This window comes from Sinocyclocheilus grahami, unplaced genomic scaffold (genome assembly GCF_001515645.1).
Source record: "Sinocyclocheilus grahami isolate Dianchi unplaced genomic scaffold, SAMN03320097.WGS_v1.1 scaffold716.1, whole genome shotgun sequence".
Taxonomy (NCBI): domain Eukaryota; kingdom Metazoa; phylum Chordata; class Actinopteri; order Cypriniformes; family Cyprinidae; genus Sinocyclocheilus; species Sinocyclocheilus grahami.
The window spans coordinates 56,545-76,939 of NW_015505895.1; the positions used below are offsets into that span (position 1 = coordinate 56,545).

The 20,395-nt window shown below is 36.7% G+C and overlaps 2 protein-coding genes and 1 long non-coding RNA gene across 3 annotated transcripts in view; 1 reads left to right on the forward strand and 2 right to left on the reverse strand.

Annotated features, from left to right (window-relative positions):
* Positions 1–4,607, forward strand: part of LOC107560254 (uncharacterized) — a 5,675-nt gene extending 1,068 nt beyond the window's left edge. Inside the window, exon 3 of the mRNA XM_016244384.1 lies at positions 4,486–4,607. Coding sequence (XP_016099870.1) covers positions 4,486–4,607 — 122 coding nt within the window. The remainder of the gene's footprint in view (positions 1–4,485) is intronic.
* A 1,036-nt stretch (positions 4,608–5,643) lies between these two features.
* On the reverse strand, positions 5,644–15,246 carry LOC107560241 (importin-4-like). The gene is made up of 17 exons (XM_016244369.1): positions 15,161–15,246; positions 14,942–15,050; positions 14,716–14,845; positions 14,454–14,567; positions 14,259–14,372; positions 14,029–14,152; positions 12,493–12,604; positions 12,285–12,412; positions 12,132–12,200; positions 10,874–10,931; positions 10,670–10,775; positions 9,527–9,720; positions 9,026–9,199; positions 6,709–6,759; positions 6,419–6,523; positions 6,265–6,337; positions 5,644–6,165 (listed from the first exon to the last, which is right to left on the reverse strand). Exons 1-17 carry the CDS (start codon positions 15,244–15,246, stop codon positions 6,035–6,037), a joined length of 1,878 nt encoding a protein of 625 aa, XP_016099855.1. The 3' UTR covers positions 5,644–6,034.
* A 1,375-nt stretch (positions 15,247–16,621) lies between these two features.
* Positions 16,622–17,065, reverse strand: LOC107560255 (uncharacterized). The gene is made up of 3 exons (XR_001605706.1): positions 16,975–17,065; positions 16,775–16,869; positions 16,622–16,700 (listed from the first exon to the last, which is right to left on the reverse strand). It is a non-coding gene; the product is annotated as an uncharacterized lncRNA (long non-coding RNA).
* Between the last annotated feature and the right edge of the window lie 3,330 nt (positions 17,066–20,395).

A 20,395-nucleotide genomic window follows, 5' to 3' on the forward strand; every position in this document is an offset into this window, starting at 1 on the left:
CCTTCTGCAGAAGCGGGGTGGACATCGTCCCGTGGAGACACACACAGCCAGGTGGGGACATAGAGGTGCTAAAACAACATTGAACTGGCAAACAACATCCAATTTTACCAACTTTATCATTATGTGAAATAAAGCAAACATTAACTGAAAAAAAAATGTTTAAAAAAAAACTCAAACTCAGTCTAAAATAATGTACTAACTAAAACTGAAATAAAAATGAATAAGCACTAGCAGACATGTTCACAAGTCTCTGTGGTCCAAGTCAAGTCTCAAGTCTTTAAGGTCGAGTCTAAGTCAAGTCTCAAGTCTTTAAAGTGGAGTCCAAGTCAAGTCTCAAGTCTTTAAGGTCAAATCTAAGGCAAGTCTCAAGTCTTTAAAGTGGAGTCCAAGTCAAGTCTCAAGTCTTTAAGGTCGAGTCTAAGCCAAGTCTCAAGTCTTTAAAGTGGAGTCCAAGTCAAGTCTCAAGTCTTTAAGGTCGAGTCTAAGCCAAGTCTCAAGTCTTTAAAGTGGAGTCCAAGTCAAGTCTCAAGTCTTTGTTCTATTTATTAGCAACAGTTCTTTCAGCTAGTTATTGAGGCTAAATCGGTTTTGAAATACTGATTTCACGATATGATTTTCTCAAAAAAATACTTTAACAAAATGTAAGACAAATTAGAAATGAAAAGTTGTCCATTTATTAATTGTCAGACAAAATGCTACACATTTCTTTGTAAAATTGAAATGTCAAACAACAAAACTAAATAGAAATTTGAAAACAAACCCCAATCAATCAAATGAATAACACAAATTAAATAAATCTCATATAAACAAACTAAGGCATGTCTGTGCTCTTTTTCAATTTAAAATTGTCAACCATAGTATTTTAAACACAACACAATCCTAACAAAGAGGCTGCATACATGCAGCATGAGCAGTTTTTAATCTACATTGGATTGTATAATTTCGAAATTTAAAGCAAAAACAAAATGTTCTGACTTTAGTTTTGTGAAAATATTCTACATAAAACATCTGCACGAAGCAAAACGGCAGACAGGCTGAATTAGAATGCAGATTCACTCTCTGCCAGCAGGTGGCGCTTGAACAGCAATTAAACATAATTTCCTTGGTTGCCGCTGTAAACAAAGCAGCGCTGCGGTTATGAACACTACTTTAATATGCATTATATAGAGACAAGATAAAAAGAAAATACCATCTAAAATTTTCTAAAGACAGCCAGTTCCCCTCAGAGACACATTCAAATAAACTCCCATACCAAATGACTTGCGTTTTTTAGGAGTCTCATGAGTCACAAGTCCAAGTCAAGTCTCGAGTCAGCTGTTCACGAGTCCAAGTCAAGTCCCAAGTCCTAACCCTAACCCTAAAAGGGCCTTTTGCACCGCGGAAACCTTTTCATAGTACCAGAACTAATTGTGGAACTACCCACTTTTTGGCGTTTTCGCACCGCCAGAACTGGGTGCGATTTTAGTACCGTACTGCCTTTTTCGAGAACCAAATTAGCTCCTACTCCGGAGCAGGGTCTAACCAGCACAACTGGTACTAATCGTGACGTAAGTAGACATTGATTGGCCAAACACGTACGAAAACGCCCTCACCCGCCATGATTTAAAACGCCGTGTAAACATTGTGTCAACTTATTTCGCAAGTATGGAGAACAGCGATAGATGGACGGACGCTGAAGTGCACTTGTAGCAAATGTAGCACTGCCAGTTGTCGTTGGAGATTCTTAGTCCTCCTTTCTTTCAATCGCTTTACGTATACGTCGACATTCCATGTCCATTATTGTGAAACCCGTGAGACACAACAAAAACAGCTCCGATCACAGCGTCCTCCATCCTCCTGTTGTTAATGTTGTTCTTCTTTGTTTCTGTTGTTGAACGCCGTGCACAAATGACGTCGCTGTCGACCGGCTTACGTCACTTCTTAGTACACACTGTCGGTGCGAATGCAACCCTTTAAATGGTACTGGGAAATATTTTGCGCAAAATCGTCCCAGTACTTTAGTACTGTATATTTAGTTCTAGAACTAAAGGGGTGCGAAAGGCTTATTATGCGACTTAAAGTTTTTTGGGTGTTAGTATCAATATGTTAGACTTAAGGTTATCTATAAGGCAGTGTGCTCCAAAACAGTGACAAAATTAGCATTTAGAAGATATAACTTAGTCCTCCTTTCTTTCAATCGCTTTACGTATACGTCGACATTCCATGTCCATTATTGTGAAACCCGTGAGACACAACAAAAACAGCTCCGATCACAGCGTCCTCCATCCTCCTGTTGTTAATGTTGTTCTTCTTTGTTTCTGTTGTTGAACGCCGTGCACAAATGACGTCGCTGTCGACCGGCTTACGTCACTTCTTAGTACACACTGTCGGTGCGAATGCAACCCTTTAAATGGTACTGGGAAATATTTTGCGCAAAATCGTCCCAGTACTTTAGTACTGTATATTTAGTTCTAGAACTAAAGTGGTGCGAAAGGCTTATTATGCGACTTAAAGTTTTTTGGGTGTTAGTATCAATATGTTAGATTTAAGATTATCTATAAGGCAGTGTGCTCCAAAACAGTGACAAAATTTAGAAGATATAAGCGTTCAAAGCTTGCAGCTCGTCACTTCCACCAAAACGGCTCAACAATCTTTTTGACGTCACATCGTACTTCAACTTCTCATCAAACTTTCTGTCCAATCAAATGCTCTCTAGAATCCGAAACGCCCGCCCCCTACACTATAAAATAGACACTGAAGTCACGGCTGAAATCGGTCACTTGCCCACAGAATTAGTATTTTCTGTACAGTGAATGGCACGTAGTGCACTATATAGGGGACAGGGAACGATTCAAACAGTGTAAATATGCTTTCCATTGAGTTTGGCAAGCTGTGCTATAAAACGAACGCTATTGGCTATTTTAAAAAGGGGCGGGGCTGCTTGATATGTACCGCCCTGTCTTCCTGTTTCAGTTAAAATTACGTCAACACATAGAGTAACGCTGCGTGTTTCTAAGCATTTCAGGGGACCTTTAAGTGCAACTCGAGTCCAAGTCGCAGACTCGAGTTTCCATCTCTGAGTGCTAGTCATACCTAAACAATAACTCAAAATAAAAATTTTAATTATTAAAAAAAATTATATATAAAATAAACATTTATTTTAACATAGTTAACATATTGTAAAAGTATAAACACTAAACTTAAACATTATACTTAGATTAGTATGATAGGGACAATTAAAACGACTTTTTTTTTCTTATGGAACAATTAATGTAAGACTTTTAACAAAAATATGAGCTGCACATTTTTGCTTTTAAACCTTCTGAAATGCCCTGTTCCATATATACATTTATTATACAGTGTATATTAAATTGAGAAGGGAACGTAAATTATTGCCTGTTTTAATCGATAAAATGTAGCTTAAGTTGTTTTGAACCTGGAGCACAGAATTAAAAGGGCCTTATTTATTTATTTACTTATTTATAAATAACCACTTTCATTAAAAAATCTTTGAATTTCATATTCAGGAAAGCAATGGTGTTATAATTAACTAACATTAAAAATATTAAATTAAATTTCAATAAAAAAAAATTTAAAAACTAAGTAAAAAAACTGACTAAAAAATACAATTCCATAAAGCTAAATAGAGCTATTAAAAAAGACAAGCACATAACAAAACTACTAAAAATGTAATTAAAAATTAAAACTCAAATTATATAAAAAAGCTAATTAAAATTATTAATAAATACTATAACAGTATATAAGTAATACTAAAACAACACTGTAGTAAAATTTCCGATATATCTGCTTATGCAGCCCATTAAAATGCAACTGATGTATGCTGGATTTTACAGTTCAAAGATTATCAAGATGATGGTTTCTGCAGTGGCTTTTGGCTGCGCAGATTGATTTGTTCTGGCATGTGGGTAACAGTTTAATTTAGTAAATCTTTTTGAGAAATTACTTTAAGTAATATGTTGTCAGCACACATGAAATCTGCTAAATCAACATTAACACTGAATAGTCAAGAAAGAGTAACCATACACATAAATACCCAGTTAAATGTAACCACACAGATTTCCCAGTTTGTTGTTGCTGACTTTCATTGCACAAATACTTCATCTCCACACTTAATTACAACTGATATTACTACAGTCCAGCTGAAGTGAATTTTATTAGCATTTTTTTCAGTCTGCCAGTTTGCATTAGGCCACAATGTCTGGGCTTGCAGTAACATAACATTCCATTCCTGACAGTTAGCTAACAGATGACATCTACAGATCAGTGAGGTGAGTCAATATAACGCTCATGGCTGCTGAGTAAGTGTGCTTGGTATTCGCACACTCAGCACTCTCTCCTGTTGGGGTGTTGAGCATTTGATGTTCGCTCTCTTCCTCAACATACCTCTTTTTCAACCTCAAAGTCCTCCGGGTTTGTGTGTAGAATTTGTCATGGAAATCTGATGCAGATAATAACATAATGCAGATAATACAATATTCTTGTGCCCCCCCCCAGCTGAAAATGATCTCCAGCCAGTGGAGATGACTCTGGCTTTGGACACAGTGTCAGAGTCCAAGTCCAAATGGCAGAAGACAGAAGAAAAACGAGATTTGCCAAGCGAGGAGTGAGTGGAAGATGTTTGACTGCTAGGCTAAAGCAATCTAACACCTCAGATGACACAGAAGACTCTTCCACTTTCAGGTTTTGGGCGTTTTAAACTTGTGCACAACAGTCTAAATTCTATATGCTGTGCTGTAATCGAAGGATTCATTTGACTTATTTTATGTGGCAGTATAACGAAAGTTTTTGGGTAGTATGCTACAAAAAGAGGTTTTAATCTCATGCTTTTTTTGTATTTTGGAGTATTCAGCATGCATTTCATCAGGGACAGCTTTACCTATAAAATGTTAACTATATAAAGTGTATCATTATTACACTAATGTTCAATAGTTTTGGGTCAGTAAGTTATTTTTTTTTAATTAATTCTTTTAGCAAGTATGCATTTAAAATTATCAAAAAATGACAGTAAAATAGTTTGTTACAAAATATTTCAACTTCAAATAAATGCTGCTCTTTTAAACGTTCTATTCATCAAGAATCCTGAAAAAAGTATCATGGTTTCCACAAAAATATTAAGCAGCACGACTGATAAGAAATTTTCTAGAACAGCAAAGCAGCATATTAGAATGATTTCTGAAGGATCATGTGACATTGAAGACTGGCGTAATAATGCTAAAAATTCAGCTTTCAGCATCACAAGAATAACATTTTAAATTGTAATTAAATGTAATAGGAAACTATTTTAATATTGAACAATATTACTGTTTTTACTGTATTTTTTTTTTTATCAAAAAAGGCCTTTAAAAACCTTAAAAATGTTACAGACCCCAAACTTCTTAACAGTAGTGTATATTTTGATTTAATTTGCTGGTGCATAAAGGCAAGCATTACTGATGCAATGAAGAGTTCAAATAATCCAGAAATGATATAAACCCACTCTGCAACATTAAACCCTGCATTTATAATCTGCACTTTTCTATAATAATAAAAATGAAAAACTTTTTCAGAAAGATTGTGGATTCTTACACTAATTCTGGATAAGTTAAACATTCATGGCATGTGGCAGCATTGCAAGAACACGCATAATAGAAACACAAGAACGACAATGACCAATTCAAAGAAATATATTTCTTTCACTGCAAGGACAATTCAAAAGCTTCACACTCGAATATTAAGCCAGAATTTCATGGAATATTCAATACAGATGGGAACGCAGAAGATTCATTGAGACATACAGAAAAATTATAAATGAAAGACAACTCAGTAAAACAAAGTAAAAGTGACAAGAAGCATAAGTGAACACTGCAATAAATTAAGAGAAATTAGTCTCAACGTCTCTGCTGCAAAACAGAAAGCCGAGTACACCTGTGAGAGCATACTCAGCTAACTGAATCAGCCCATTTCTAATATAATAAAAAATCTATTATCAGTTTGGCTGGCTTTCACAAGAGTGGAAGGCCTTGTGAAAGGTGATACTTAGGATAAGGGGCAGGTGCTATGATTGAGTGACAGCCATGGTCATTTTGTTTCTCTGCTCATCAGGAAGTGAGATTACCGCACTCTCAAATTCCTGGGTGTGATGCTGTGCTAGACCTCTCAGCAGCATGAGCAGGGTGTTTCGTGTTTCTAAAAAGAATAAATAGGAGTAAATACAGACATTATGAATTATGAATGTCATTTGAAATATAAAATAAAAATAATCCAATCAAATAAACACTTGCTCACCATTATCAACATCCTTCACGCCCAACAGATGAGCAGCAGCAGCAGATATTATTGGCCTGAGATGACTAACAACCTGTAGTGAGAAATACAATACAGTCGGTTCATTGGCAGGACACAATTCAATGAGGTGCTGTGAGTGAAAATGAGCTTGTACCAGCAAAGGGTTGTGTGAGTAGAGGAAGGTCAGGCAGCTGTAGATTGTTTTGTTCTCCTCCATGTCCTCCTTCAGAGGGAGACGAGCCACGAGAGCAGGAAAGACCTGAGAGAAAAGGGTCAAATGGGTATTATAATCTGATATTCTTTTGTCATATCAGCCACTGTTAATAGATACAGAGGTTTATAGTATAGATGCTAAGGGCTCTGATATACTTCAGATGAAATCGAAGAATGAAATCTGGCCAAAACTCAGTTTCGAGTTTGTTTTAGAAGTTTGAAACAGTTTACCAAAGTGAACTTTCCAGGAAAAGTTTGCTCCAGCTGATAAACACCTGCAAACCACCATTGGTGCGTGCAGATTATTTAGGCAGGTGTGCTGTTTGACATGGAAAGTTCATTTCTTCTGCTCAGTCCATCAAGATCAGGCATGAGTAAAACATGAACTTTACTAGAAAGGTGTTTTATAGTAGAAACTGAGGTTGTAAAAGCAGCACTGCCATTTTTTTATGTTTAATGCTGTAAATCTGCTTACTTTAAAGCTATCTATTGTATAAAGTGCTGTATAAATAAACAAACATGACGCTACTTGACTGGAGTGCTGAATTAAAGAGTTGCAAACAGATCTATATCACTATGACCAGATGCTTTCTTAACTGCCGTTTTCTCACTGCTGTCATTTTTGCTGAAGTTTATTTTGCTATTAAGAGGAAAGCGTGCAGCATATATTGACCTAAACGCCACTCTCAGCTGCATGATCTGCGTCAGGATGTTCGCTAACACTAACTTCTTAAACTTCTTTCCACCCCAAGCAATGAACGTAAAAATACTGTACATTGGGCCTTGAAAGGAATCTTTCACCCAAAAATGAAAATACTGAAAATGTACTCACCCTCGGGCCATTCAAGACTTGGAGTTTGTTTCTTCATTACTTCGTTACCACAGGATCCTCTGCAGTGAATGGGTGCCGTCAGAATGAGGCAGAACAACTCTAGTAAATCAATTAACGTCACGCAAAGCACGTCTGTGATCAAAACATTTTTCACTTCAAAACAATGCTTCCAGCTAAAATACAAGTCCTCGATCCACAATATTGCTTTCTCCAGTGAAAATTTGTCTCGTCTGAATCAGGAGAGAAATATGCAAAGAGCAAGCACCATTTACAAGTGTACACCATCCAAAAGAGCTCTAAACAAATATGTCGGTGGATATGTTTTGATGTGAGAGGACAACAAGTGATGGACTTTTACACCGGAGGAAGCATTATTATGGATTTTGGTCAGAAGCGAGGGTTTAATTTTAAAATGCCAAAAATCATGGATGTGTGTGTCTTACAAACATGCAGCTTTTCACTTCACAAAATGTTAATTTAGTTGTGGATCACTTGTGGATTGTGATGTTTTTATCAGCTGTTTGGACTCTTCTGACGGCACAGTCTTTAAAGAGACTCACTCACTTACATCATTTACTCACCCTTAAAAGCTGTATGAGTTTCTTTCTTCTGTTGAACACAAAATAAGATATTTTGATGAATGTGGGTAACCAAACAATCCATGAACCCCATTAACTTCCATTGCAAGAAAAAATGCATACCAAGGAAGTCAATGGGGGCCATCAACTCAAAATACCTTCTTTTGTGTGGAACAGAAGAAAAAAATATATAGATTTGCAACAACATGTGAGGGAGTAAATTACAGAATTTTAATTTTTGGGTGAATTCTCTCTTTGAAGGGGTCCTATTATGCTCTTTTACAAAGTCTTGATTTTGTTTTGGGCGTGTACTAGAACAGGCGCTCATACTAGGTTGTTCGAAAAACTATTTTTTTTTCACATATTTTACATTATTACAACACCTCTCTCCCCAGTCTGGCATGAAAGGCTTGAATAGTTCCTGTATCAAATGAAGCCCCGCCTTCTGAAATACGAAATGTGCTGTGATTGGTTAGCTGGGCCAGTGTGTGTTGTGATTGGCAGCACTCGGCGCCTGGTCTGGAAATGTCACGCCCCTTACCATAGCCGCCTGCGAGCTTCAGTGTAAATATTGCGTCAAATTCAAATAAATTTGAGCGCGATTTAAACCCGGATGATTGTAACCACTCTAAGTTCGTCTGTCTTGGGAAAGCTAGCGTGTCTCCGACATAGTGATAACACTCGTTGCCTTCTCTAGTGCAACTCAACCAGGTCTCGTCCCAGTCGGCGGTATTTGTGATATCACAAATCCCGGAAAATATGCGTTGTAGTCCAAACGAGCCGTTCGTTGTAGTTTATGAAAAGTGATTTCTGTTAAATAAAATATCTCCTTTTGAAGTGGACTTTGAGCTTTGTAACTTCGCAGATCTTTTTTATGCTCAAACAGCAACATTACAGACTAACTAAAGTTGAAAAAGTGAAAAAGCATAAAAGGACCCCTTTAAACTGCCCTTTACACCCTTTTCCTATTTTTATTTATTTTTTTGGTTCTGACAACACAAAATGACTTTATTTAAAAATGATGACATCTCAGCTGGTCCAGACAAAAACTTTACAAGGAACTTACAGCTTTTATGATGTTATATCTGGTTCATTTTAGGGCTTGATACTAAAACGGCTCTTAAAATTAATTCCTGACCTTTTTCTTCAGTACATCTTTGATGGTGTTACTTATTTCGGCCAGTATCCCTGGAGCCTGCAGCGCCTCCCCCTGGCAGGATTTGATGACAGCATTCATGGACTCCAGTATGGCCATCACCACCTGTCTCTCTCGGTCCTGTCTCACCGCCTCCAGAAAACAAGGCAAAACCACCTGCAACAGCTTATGCAGAGCTGGAGAGATATAAAGAGAAATATGCAGGAGTTGATTGAAGAATTCAGGGTAATTAAAAAAAACACAAGTCCTTTCATCTTTACACTGATTGCAGCTCATTTAACTAAAGAAGTCTGCCCTTTACACCCTTTTCCTATTTTTATTTATTTTTTTGGTTCTGACAACACAAAATGACTTTATTTAAAAATGATGACATCTCAGCTGGTCCAGACAAAAACTTTACAAGGAACTTACAGCTTTTATGATGTTATATCTGGTTAATTTTAGGGCTTGATACTAAAACGGCTCTTAAAATTAATTCCTGACCTTTTTCTTCAGTACATCTTTGATGGTGTTACTTATTTCGGCCAGTATCCCTGGAGCCTGCAGCGCCTCCCCCTGGCAGGATTTGATGACAGCATTCATGGACTCCAGTATGGCCATCACCACCTGTCTCTCTCTGTCCTGTCTCACCGCCTCCAGAAAACAAGGCAAAACCACCTGCAACAGCTTATGCAGAGCTGGAGAGATATAAAGAGAAATATGCAGGAGTTGATTGAAGAATTCAGGGTAATTAAAAAAAACACAAGTCCTTTCATCTTTACACTGATTGCAGCTCATTTAACTAAAGAAGTGGGTGGAAAGAAAACCATAGGGAGTGAGTGAATGAATGAATGAATGACTGACAGGTGCTGTGAGGCACTCTGCATCAATGAAGGCAGAGTTAAAAGTTAATCTTCTTGTCAAATGAAGCTCCTCTTAATTCTTTCTGGAGACATCAATAATGAGACAGAATAGATAAAAGGAAGTAGAGAGTGATGTGAATATAAAAGAGTGCAAGTGAAAATCCAGAGAGCTGTAGATATGTACTAGTGGTGGGCGTTTTGAGCAAAGCCTTGTAATGATAACGGTATATTTATCCCAAAATAGTTATTTGGTTCTGGAAATTCAACCCCTATACGTTTCATAAATTAAACTACATGGTTATGCAAATAACCTAATTATTGCATCTCATTTGATTTTTTTTTGGAACTTGATTGACAATCAATGTTGTATCAGAATACAACAGAAAGAGCATTCAATTTAAGTGAGAAAAAAAAAATCTTACTAACCCCAGATTTCTGAGCAGTATTGTATAACTTTTAATTAAAATTAAAAGAACACAAGATTTAGATTCTTAAACATTTAGTGATATTAACATTAACACTTATTTGATTCATTGATTGTTAATTTCTAAATCATAATTAGTTATTTATGAAAATTCCTGAAAAATCGACATTTCTAGCTCCAGTTATAATTAATTAATACTAAAAACCCACATGTACAACAGTTAGAAGTGTAGACTATAGTTTTAGCTTCACTGAGGTATAAACAGTACAGCAGAATCTCTACTAGCTGACACATTGCTACTATCACATGCTATGTTGTCATACCGCCCAGACCTATTGTGTACATTTGGTGTGAATGTACCCTGGTGGTTGGCCTCCGTTGGGTTTTCCTTCCACACTTTGTGCTGAGCTCGGCAGAACTGGCCCATGGCACCAAAGGCAGCTCTTCTCACATCCTCATGTGGGAACTAATGGATCCACATTCACAAAAACAGCACAAACATCAGTAACACATCAGCATAACAAACAAGCACTCATGAAACCACACACTGCACCAGTCACTCACATCGCGGAGCTCATACACCTGCTGGAAGCTGGACTCCAGGAAGGGCTGGAACGCCACTCTGGCAGACATAAAAAGAAGACAAAAACCAGCTAGATTTTAAAGACTGTGTGTTTTGCCACACGGGTTGGGGAAAACAATATTAACAAATAATACTAAAAACTCCTTCAATGTCGAGCCCAACATTATATCCTCAAATACACTGTTATGGAATTGTAGTTTGTTATGAATGCTTTCTTTAATGCAGTCAAACCAGACAACCATTAGGCCTCGAACCATTAGGGCAGTCGTGGCCTGGTTGAAGAGTCGGACTTGTAGCCCAAAGGTCATGGGTTCAAGTCTCAGTACCGGCAGGAATTGTAGGTGGGGGGAGTGAACGACCAGTGCTCTCTTCCACCCTAAATGCCCTTGAGGCACCGAACTGCTCCCTGGGTGCCACAGCAAATGGCTGCCCACTGCTCCGGGTGTGTGTTCATGGTGTGTGTGTGTGTGTGTTCACTACTCACTACTGATTGTGTGCACTTAGATGGGTTAAATGCAGAGCAGTATTAACTTAAATGCAGAGTATGGGTTACTTGGCCACGTCACGTCACTTCAAGAGAAACTGAGCTTTACATCACTGTTTAAAAGTTTGGGGTCTGTAAGATTTTTAAAATATTTTTGAAAGAATTCTCTTAGGCTGCATTTATTTGATAAGAAATACAGCAAAAACAGTAATATTATGAAATATTATTACGAATTAAAATAACTGTTTTCTATTTTATATTACTTTAAAATGATGTTTATTTTACATTAAAAATATATTCTTGTGATGGGAAAGCTGAATTTTCAGCAGCCATTACCTCCAGTCTTCAGTGTCACGTGATCCTTCAGAAATCATTATAACATGCTGATTTGGTGCTCAAGAAATATTTCTTATTATCAATGTTGAAAACAATTGTCCTGCTTAAAATTCTTGTGGAAACCACTCAACATTTTTTCAAGATTCTTCGATGAATAAGAAGTTCAAAAGACTGTCATTTATTTGAAAACAGAAATATTTTGCAACACTATAAATGTCTTTTTTGATCAATTTAATGCATCGCCCCCGGATAAAAAAAGTATGAATTTTTTTGAGAAAAAATAAATAAATAAATAAAAATACAAAAATTTACTGACCCCAGACTTTTGGACAGTAGAGCATCTACACCTAACGTAAGCTTCTAGTTTGTACATGCAAATGCATGAGTGTTTGTGCAGTATGTAATACATGGCTCATTACCCCGTGTTGAAGGCGATTTCACCCAAAGCATCTTCTTTCTCATCTATACAAGCATTTTCCACACTGAATCTGAGAGAATGGACAGAATCCTGATTAGTGCTCTTACATAAGAGAAAACTAAACAGACAGGATGAAAGAGAGAGACAGACATACCCTGCAACATCTCTGTCATCAACCTCAGTCTCTCCCTCTTCATCGAAAACAGCATCGCCCTCTCCACCTTCATCATCAGCATCATCTTCATCCAGGAGCACAAATTGTTTATCTTCCTCTAAATGAGCCTGTGAAGTAAACAAGAACATTACAATACTTGAAATGTTTGATGGCGTACAGATGATCCGAGAGGAAAGTCCTCACTGACCGTCACACCCTCTGTGGATCTGAGTGACAGCAGCATCACTGTGGTGATGGGAGTGAGTTGAGGGTCCAGGCAGTCAGGACTCACATCAGATACAGCAGAGAATAAGATATACCTGGAATGAGAGCGAGATTCTGAATGCAATCTGCTTAAAATTCAGCCTCAATATTTAAAACCTTTATGCATCAGTATGCAGGTAAGCTATTTTAATAGGGAAAGACCAAAACTTCAAGTTTATCAAGATTTCAATAAAATATTGCAAATCATAAATAAATAAATAAATGATAGTAATCTGACAACACAAGTATCAATTTAAACTAAAATCATGTTTAAATAAAAAAATAAATAATAAAAAACCACTTAAAACAAACAAACAAACAAAAAATAAATACAAATAAAAACTAACTATAAATAAGGAAGTACACAGATCAATATATAATAAAAACTATGTTTGGTCCATGCATAATTTAAACTCAAATCATGCTTTAAGAAAACTAATGAAACCCAAATAAAAATATAAAAGAAATAAAAACTAAAAATAAGTATTGGTAATCCGTTGTCTGTGATCTTAATCCCGTGCGAATCGGTCATGTCTGTAATTTGTAAAGTAAAAATTCCCCCGCAAATAACCTACCATATTTCGCCGAACACCGAGGTCCTGTGATAATATTAGTCCCGTGCGAATCGGCATCTCTGTGATTCGGCCAGCATTTGGCGGGTCAAATGGCAGGTTTTTGTTTGCTGTGCGCCTTTTTATCCATCTTCCGCGAAGAATGGAGCTGCGTTGGGAGTGTTTGATAGTATTCTGGGTGCTGTCATCATATCGCTACACCATACAATTTGCAGAAAGAGAAAGCCGAGCAGGTTTTGAGGTTAATGTGTTACAAATAAATCAAGCATAAAGCTTGAGATATTATTTTAACCTTTTAATTCCTAGCACCTGTCGCTTACTGATTGTTTGGAATTATAAATATGAGCGTAGTTCGTCTGTTAATATCACATGCACTTTTTTGTTTGTTGTGTTTTTTTTTAGTCACTCAGATGCAGGCAGTGCTGCTGCATGAGACAAAAAAGTAATCTAGCCAAAACAACCGCATAGCCGCTCTTTAGTGTAGATGCATGTTGATTTTATCAGACGATGCCGTGATTATAAATGAGAGTGACTCCTGGTTAACATGTATTAAAAGGGGTCGTGTTTAGTCACTATTTAGTGTGGTATTTTTTGACAATATTCACTCATCATGACAGTAAAATAGGGTATTCTAAGTCAATATACTGCAGTATTTCCTCTCTCAATCAGTAGAAAATATGGTTAACACCCGGTCATGCATGAAAAAAAAAAGTCTTGTACCGTGAAACCAGTATAATTTTGAAAAATACCATGATATAAATTTTTAGTCATACCGCCCAGCACTACGTAGAACTTCCATTTCATACAGCCAACAAATTAAGTGTTACATTTTTTCCATTACTCTTTCCTAGCTATTCAGTCTCCCTCCCTTTTATACCATCTCTGCATATGTATATGTAAGGTCATACGTGCAGCGCCGCAGGTCTGGATCATCCACTGCATCAGTGAGGTTCAAACCTAACTGCACACACTCCGCTGCCAACGGACTAAACATTTCCTTCCCAACAGTACGGGCCAACACAGAGAGTGTGTCTATGAGCGAGATACAGAGAAAGACAAATGATTAGATTAGGTTAGGCTGCGTGCCTACACATGATGCATGACTAAGTGTGGAATGATGTTGGATCATTATTTTTACCTAGAGCCTGTGTCTGCAGAGCCCTCATCTCTTCTCTTGTGTCTGTCAGGAATCCCTTCAGACTCTCAATAATTGGAGGAAAGTAAGGCACTAGCATCTCCTTGGCTGCGTTAGCTGAGAAAGAGAGAGATATCATAAGTCTGAGCATAACTATAACATTAAAAAATGCTGTGCTTAATGGAAGGAGGATGTTACCGATTGCTCCGATTGCACTGACAGCAAGTTCTTTCAGTTTAAGGTTTTCTGCATTGTTAAGGGCTGACAACATGGTTTCCATTAGAGTGGGCAGATAAGGCTCAATTTCTTGACCTGATCATGAAAAGAGTGCAGTGTTATTTTAGTATCATTATTATACATAAATATTAAACCAAATAAATATAGCCAATTACATTGATAAAGCATTAGGTTTATCATAAAAAGGTACAAAGGTACACATTAATAGTGTCTGCATGCTAACCTAAGTTCTCTAAGAAGTTCTCCAAGGCATAGAAGGCCTTCGTCATGTGGACAATTTTGGTCTGATTCACTGAAGACAAGTATCCATGCAACAACGACCTCAGCTCAGCATGGAATTTACTGATGTCTGGCTATTAGAGACAAATCAACCAATTTTAAACTCAAATCAAGCTAATGAATAATCATAAAAGGCATCAAATATTACAGTATTGACATTTCAATCTGACCTGGAGGTGTTCAGAAAACTGTCCGAGGGCAAAGAGCGCTGCACTACGGACCACCTGGTTCTTGTCCGACAGACTGCGACACACTGTTTGAAGCATGGATGACAACATCCTAACACAAAAACACCAATTTAAAGCACTGAGCAGCACTTTTTTCATGCATGTGGAAATTGTGTGTTATGAATATGGGTAGAAATCTATGCATTGTAGAATAAAACTTACTTGGTGCGGATGTGATCTGCACAGCCTTCGGCGAGCACAGCCATACACATGAGACCTCCTTTACGCTCATATGATTTTAGTATCATTATTATACAATTACAGTTTTCCTAATATTTAGAATTTTTATATTTTTCATTAAAAATATATACAATTTTATATTAGATTTTATTTTTTTATATTTCTTTCTTTCTTTTTTTATTGTTATTTTTTTATTTTGTTCATTTCAATTTAGTTAAAGTTTTTATTGTTATTTTTTTATTTTGTTCATTTCAATTTAGTTAAAGTTTAATTAATTCAGTTGTTTTGCCATTTGTATATTTTTTTAGTTTATTTAATTGGAGTTATTCTAGCCCTTAAACTAACATTTCTCATATTTGTCTAATTGTTTTAATTTGGTTTATTTTAGTTTAAGTTAAAAAAAGAATAGCCATATATATATATATATATATATATATATATATATATACACATAAAATAATAATTTATAATTGTATTATTATTATTATAAATAAATATTAAACCAAATAAATATAGCCAATTACATTGATAAAGCATTAGGTTTATCATAAAAAGGTACACATTAATAGTGTCTGCATGCTAACCTAAGTTCTCTAAGAAGTTCTCCAAGGCGTAGAAGGCCTTCTTCATGTGGACAATTTTGGTCTGATTCACTGAAGACAAGTATCCATGCAACAACGGCATCAGCTCAGCATGGAATTTACTGATGTCTGGCTATTAGAGACAAATTTAAAAAATCCAAAATAAAAGCAGATAAAACAAAAGGTGAAATTTTGAAAACTTAAATATTTACTTAGACAAGTGTTTTAAATATGAACATGCACATTTCATTAATAGAGTTTTGTGCTTTAGACAGGGTTCCCACTCTTTCATGAACACCAGATTCAAGGATTTTTTAAAGCACCATTTATTTTATATCAAATTCACACCCCAGAATTCTTTTGCAGTTAACATTTGTCTTTTCTTCTTCACTTGTTTTTTTCTGACCCCGCTGTCCCAGTGAGCATTTTGCTGACCAATTGCAGCAAATTGTATTGCATTCTTTTTTAAGCTTTTTAAAATTTCTATTTAAAAATATAATAAGTAGAATACGACAAATAAGTTACCAATCATGTCAAATTTAAAAATGTATGTTTATAAGCTTTTTCAAATTTCTATTTAAAACAATATAATAAGCAGAATAAGACGAATAAGTTACCAACCATCTCCACCCCCAATCATTAGTGCCGCTTGTTCGGTCTTTGACAGAACATAGGACAATTTTTTAAATAGCGCCATAAACAATTTATTTCAAATGGAATTCAAGCACTTTCAAGGACCTATGTTTGTTTTCAAGTACTTTCCAGGCCTTGAATCCATATGTCTGAAATTCAAGTACTTTCAAGAAGCATGGGAACCCTGTTTAGAAGGAAAAGCAAAGGCAAGGAAAGACAGTTACCTTGCTTTTAAGTTTGATGAGAACAGCGATACATGACAGAGCCTTTACGCGCAGAGAATCACTAAGGGAGACATCCGCACTGATCTAGAAGAAACAAAATAAACTTTATTAGACAATACCTCCAAATCAACAATCACTATTTAGATGTGTAGACAAACCTCCAGGCAAAATCGGACGATTGTTGTGGGACAACAATGGACACCTCACTTTCCATCAGCTCATCTAAAACTTCCATCGCCTCACTGGCTTGGTCCTTACAAGAAATTCAAAGCCACTTTAAAACCACTGGCACATAATGAAATCCCTGATTAGAGCATTAGCATACGAACACAGCAAGGCTGTATCAAAGTGTCCTCACCTGGTCTGCCTGAATGAGGTGTTTAAGAGCAATGAGCAGTTTGGGGATCAGAGATCGCATCAGGTTCTGAAAGAAAGAAAAACAAAATTTTGAACATGCTGGCTGTGAAATTAAACACATAACTTTTTATGCTTTTTATTTAAAATGCTTGCTGTTCTCTCCATTTTTGTTGTATTTATTTTGTTACCGAGAGGAAAGTGAACAGCACTTTGTGTGCTTTCCACGTATTCCCAACTTCTGAGCCTGCTCACCTGAATGCACCGGATGCCGTGCGCGTGCCCAAAGACAGTTGGACATAGTGGTGCATTAGAGGTAAAAATGATATAAATACTGTTCGGTTTCTGGCACAAACCGATAGTTTCGTGTGTTAGGACATCAATGTGTCGTCACGAGCCGCAGGGTTTAATTTGGATTTGTCTGCGCATGTTTTTTTTTTGCTCTCATAGATTTTGTTACCATTGCCATGCATTATACGACCGATAGACTGCAACGGCTGGAGTTAAAAATCATCAAATGTGTTCTACTGCAGAAACAAAGTCACCTACATCTTGGACACCCTGGGGGTACGCAGATAAACATCACATTTTCATTTTTGGGTGAACTATCCCTTTAAATTTAGGACTATGAAAACTAACATAAAGGCTGAAATTAATGACAGTAAGTTACCTGTGGGTTCTGGGATCCAGTCATAACCGCACATAAAGCAGGGATGATAGCTGGATCTTTAAATGTCTGTTTCAGCTCAGCTGTGGCCTGATAAGGGACATTACATAACATAAATTTAATCATGTGCGTAGAAATTATGAAAAGATAATCAAACAAATACTTGACACAAAAGGTCCACGAATAACGCTAATGCTCGCCAGAACTTTAAAAGACAAGCATTAATTACACTTTTCTTTACAGCTAACGTATAACTGATAACGTCCTCTTACTCACATAATCAATATTAAATGCATCAAATATACCAGGATGACAGTTTCATATAAGTATCTCTAACGCTACCTGCTGAATAACGGCGTTGTCCGGTTCTGTCAGCCGGGCCAGGATGCGCTCCAGCTCTTCTGACATGATTTTCACCGTTTAACGTTAAACCGTTATTTATTCAAAATGATCAAATAAACTACACCGGCCAGGAGACCAAAGCTGATGACAGGCAACTGACAGCATTTAGACAAGATTTGGATCAAATGAAACATAAATAAACTGTCATGGGGAAATATTCTTCATATGCACGACTTCCTAAAGTTCCCACGCGGGATGGAAGTAGAAAACGCCGCATGAGTTGGATGTTAAAGGGACCACAGCCCAATAAATAAGAACATGTGATGCAGAGAGACGATATGAGCGCTACTATAACAACGTTCTCTCGCAAATATATTTTGCGTTCCCTCGCAAAACTTTTGCGTTCTCTCGCAAAAGATATTTGCGTTTTGCGAGGGAACGCAAAGTTTCTCGAGAGAACGCAAAAGTTTTGCGAGGGAACGCAAAGTTTCTCGAGGGAACGCAAAAGTTTTGCGAGAGAACGCAAAAAATCTGACAAATATTTTTTCCTCCCACCCCAAATGTTTTCACTCAATCTGAATTTTTTTTCCACCACCGTGTCCCTTTAGGGGCTCCGTAGAGAAGTCTCTAAAGTTGTTCGTATTTGGTTTCTGTTGGTTTTGACAACTTTTTTGTGACACTTTTTTAAGTGTCACATTAAACAGAAAAGCAAGCAGGTGCATGATTTGGCATGGCAGCCAATACAAAAAAATAATAACATAATAATAATAATAATAATAATAACTTAATGGAACAACTTGTAAGTAAATCAAAACAACTGTGAAAATTTCTTATTTGCTTTTTGAGTGTTGTAAGGATATCATGATAAAGGAATGTTTGCATTTTTGGGAAACGCTGTTTTTACACAGCGCTGTAAAGCGCGACATTTCCCTAGTGCTTTTGAATGTGCATTTTGAATGCTATTTTAGCGTCACTCCTTATAGTATAATGTTAACGTCAGCCGGCATTTTTTCAGTAAACGCAGTCCTAACGTACGTTTTGAATGTCGCTTCTTGCTCTCCCAGTGTATGTGCGTGAGGAGAACTGTTCTTCAGGACATGAAATGTAAGAATTAAGTGCATTAATAATAGATCTGAAATAGAGTGGGGGAACTATGACGTCAGAACCAGGAAGCGTAATTCACCGCAGGTTCCTTTGAGATTTTCCTATGGGGTTTTTTTAATGGGGTTTTTCAATTTATTAATAAAATAAAGCCTGTGTTAAACATAACTTGACGATACTTCTACTTTTGTTCTACAATGTAAACTGCACACACTCACAGCCTAAACCTTCTTATTTATTAAAAACATAAGTTTTCAAAAATGAATATAACTGCTTCAAAATTTTTATTTTGGGTATGGATGTGTGTAATTTACGTTGTACAACTAAACGTAAAAGTATCATCAAGTTATGTTTACCACAGGCTTTATTTTAATTTAAAAACTCCATTATAAAACCCCATAGGAAAATCTAGAAGGAACCCACGGTGAATTACTCTTCCGGGTTCTGACGTTATAGTTCCCCCACTCTATTGGCAGTAAATCTAAATGTCTACTTTTAGTCTCTGAAGTTAAAGTTTTACCCTCTGTGCTTATTCCAGGAAGAATTGGGTGAGCCAGACATCACTGACACAAACACCTCTCCTGCTGATTTTGGGCAACGAAACCACTACAAGTCCTGCAAGCACTGCAGTTGTGATGAGATGATATTCCAGTGTTTGACATTCAGAAATGCACAGTTCATGCGGTTTAAAAAAGGCTGAATAAAAAATCCTCAATTGTATAGATTTTTTTTTTAGTTAGTATCTGTATTTAATAAAGCACTACTGCATTAAAATAATTGCTAAATGAAAAACATTACGTATGATCAACAATAATTAAGTACACTGCACTTAAACATTAAGCTTTTTAGTTTGACTTAATTGTTATTTATGATTAATGTTAACTTAAAAAATTTTAGTTGCTTAATTAAATTTTTTTGAGGTAATCGGTGTCCACAAAAATGTAGTATTCTGAACTTATCGGGTTTTACAGTGTGGACTGTTGCCCAGTGGTCCAAAGTGCTCTTTTCAGATGAGAGCAAGTTTTTTATTTCATTTGGAAACCAAGGTCCTAGAGTCTGGAGGAAGGGTGGAGAAGCTCATAGCCCAAGTTTCTTGAAGTCCAGTGTTAAGTTTCCACAGTCTGTGATGATTTGGGGTGCAATGTCATCTGCTGGTGTTGGTCCATTGTTTTTTGAAAACCAACGTCACTGCACCCATTTACCAAGAAATTTTGGAGCACTTCATGCTTCCTTCTGCTGACCAGCTTTTTGAAGATGCTGATTTCATTTTCCAGCAGGATTTGGCACCTGCCCACACTGCCAAAAGCACCAAAAG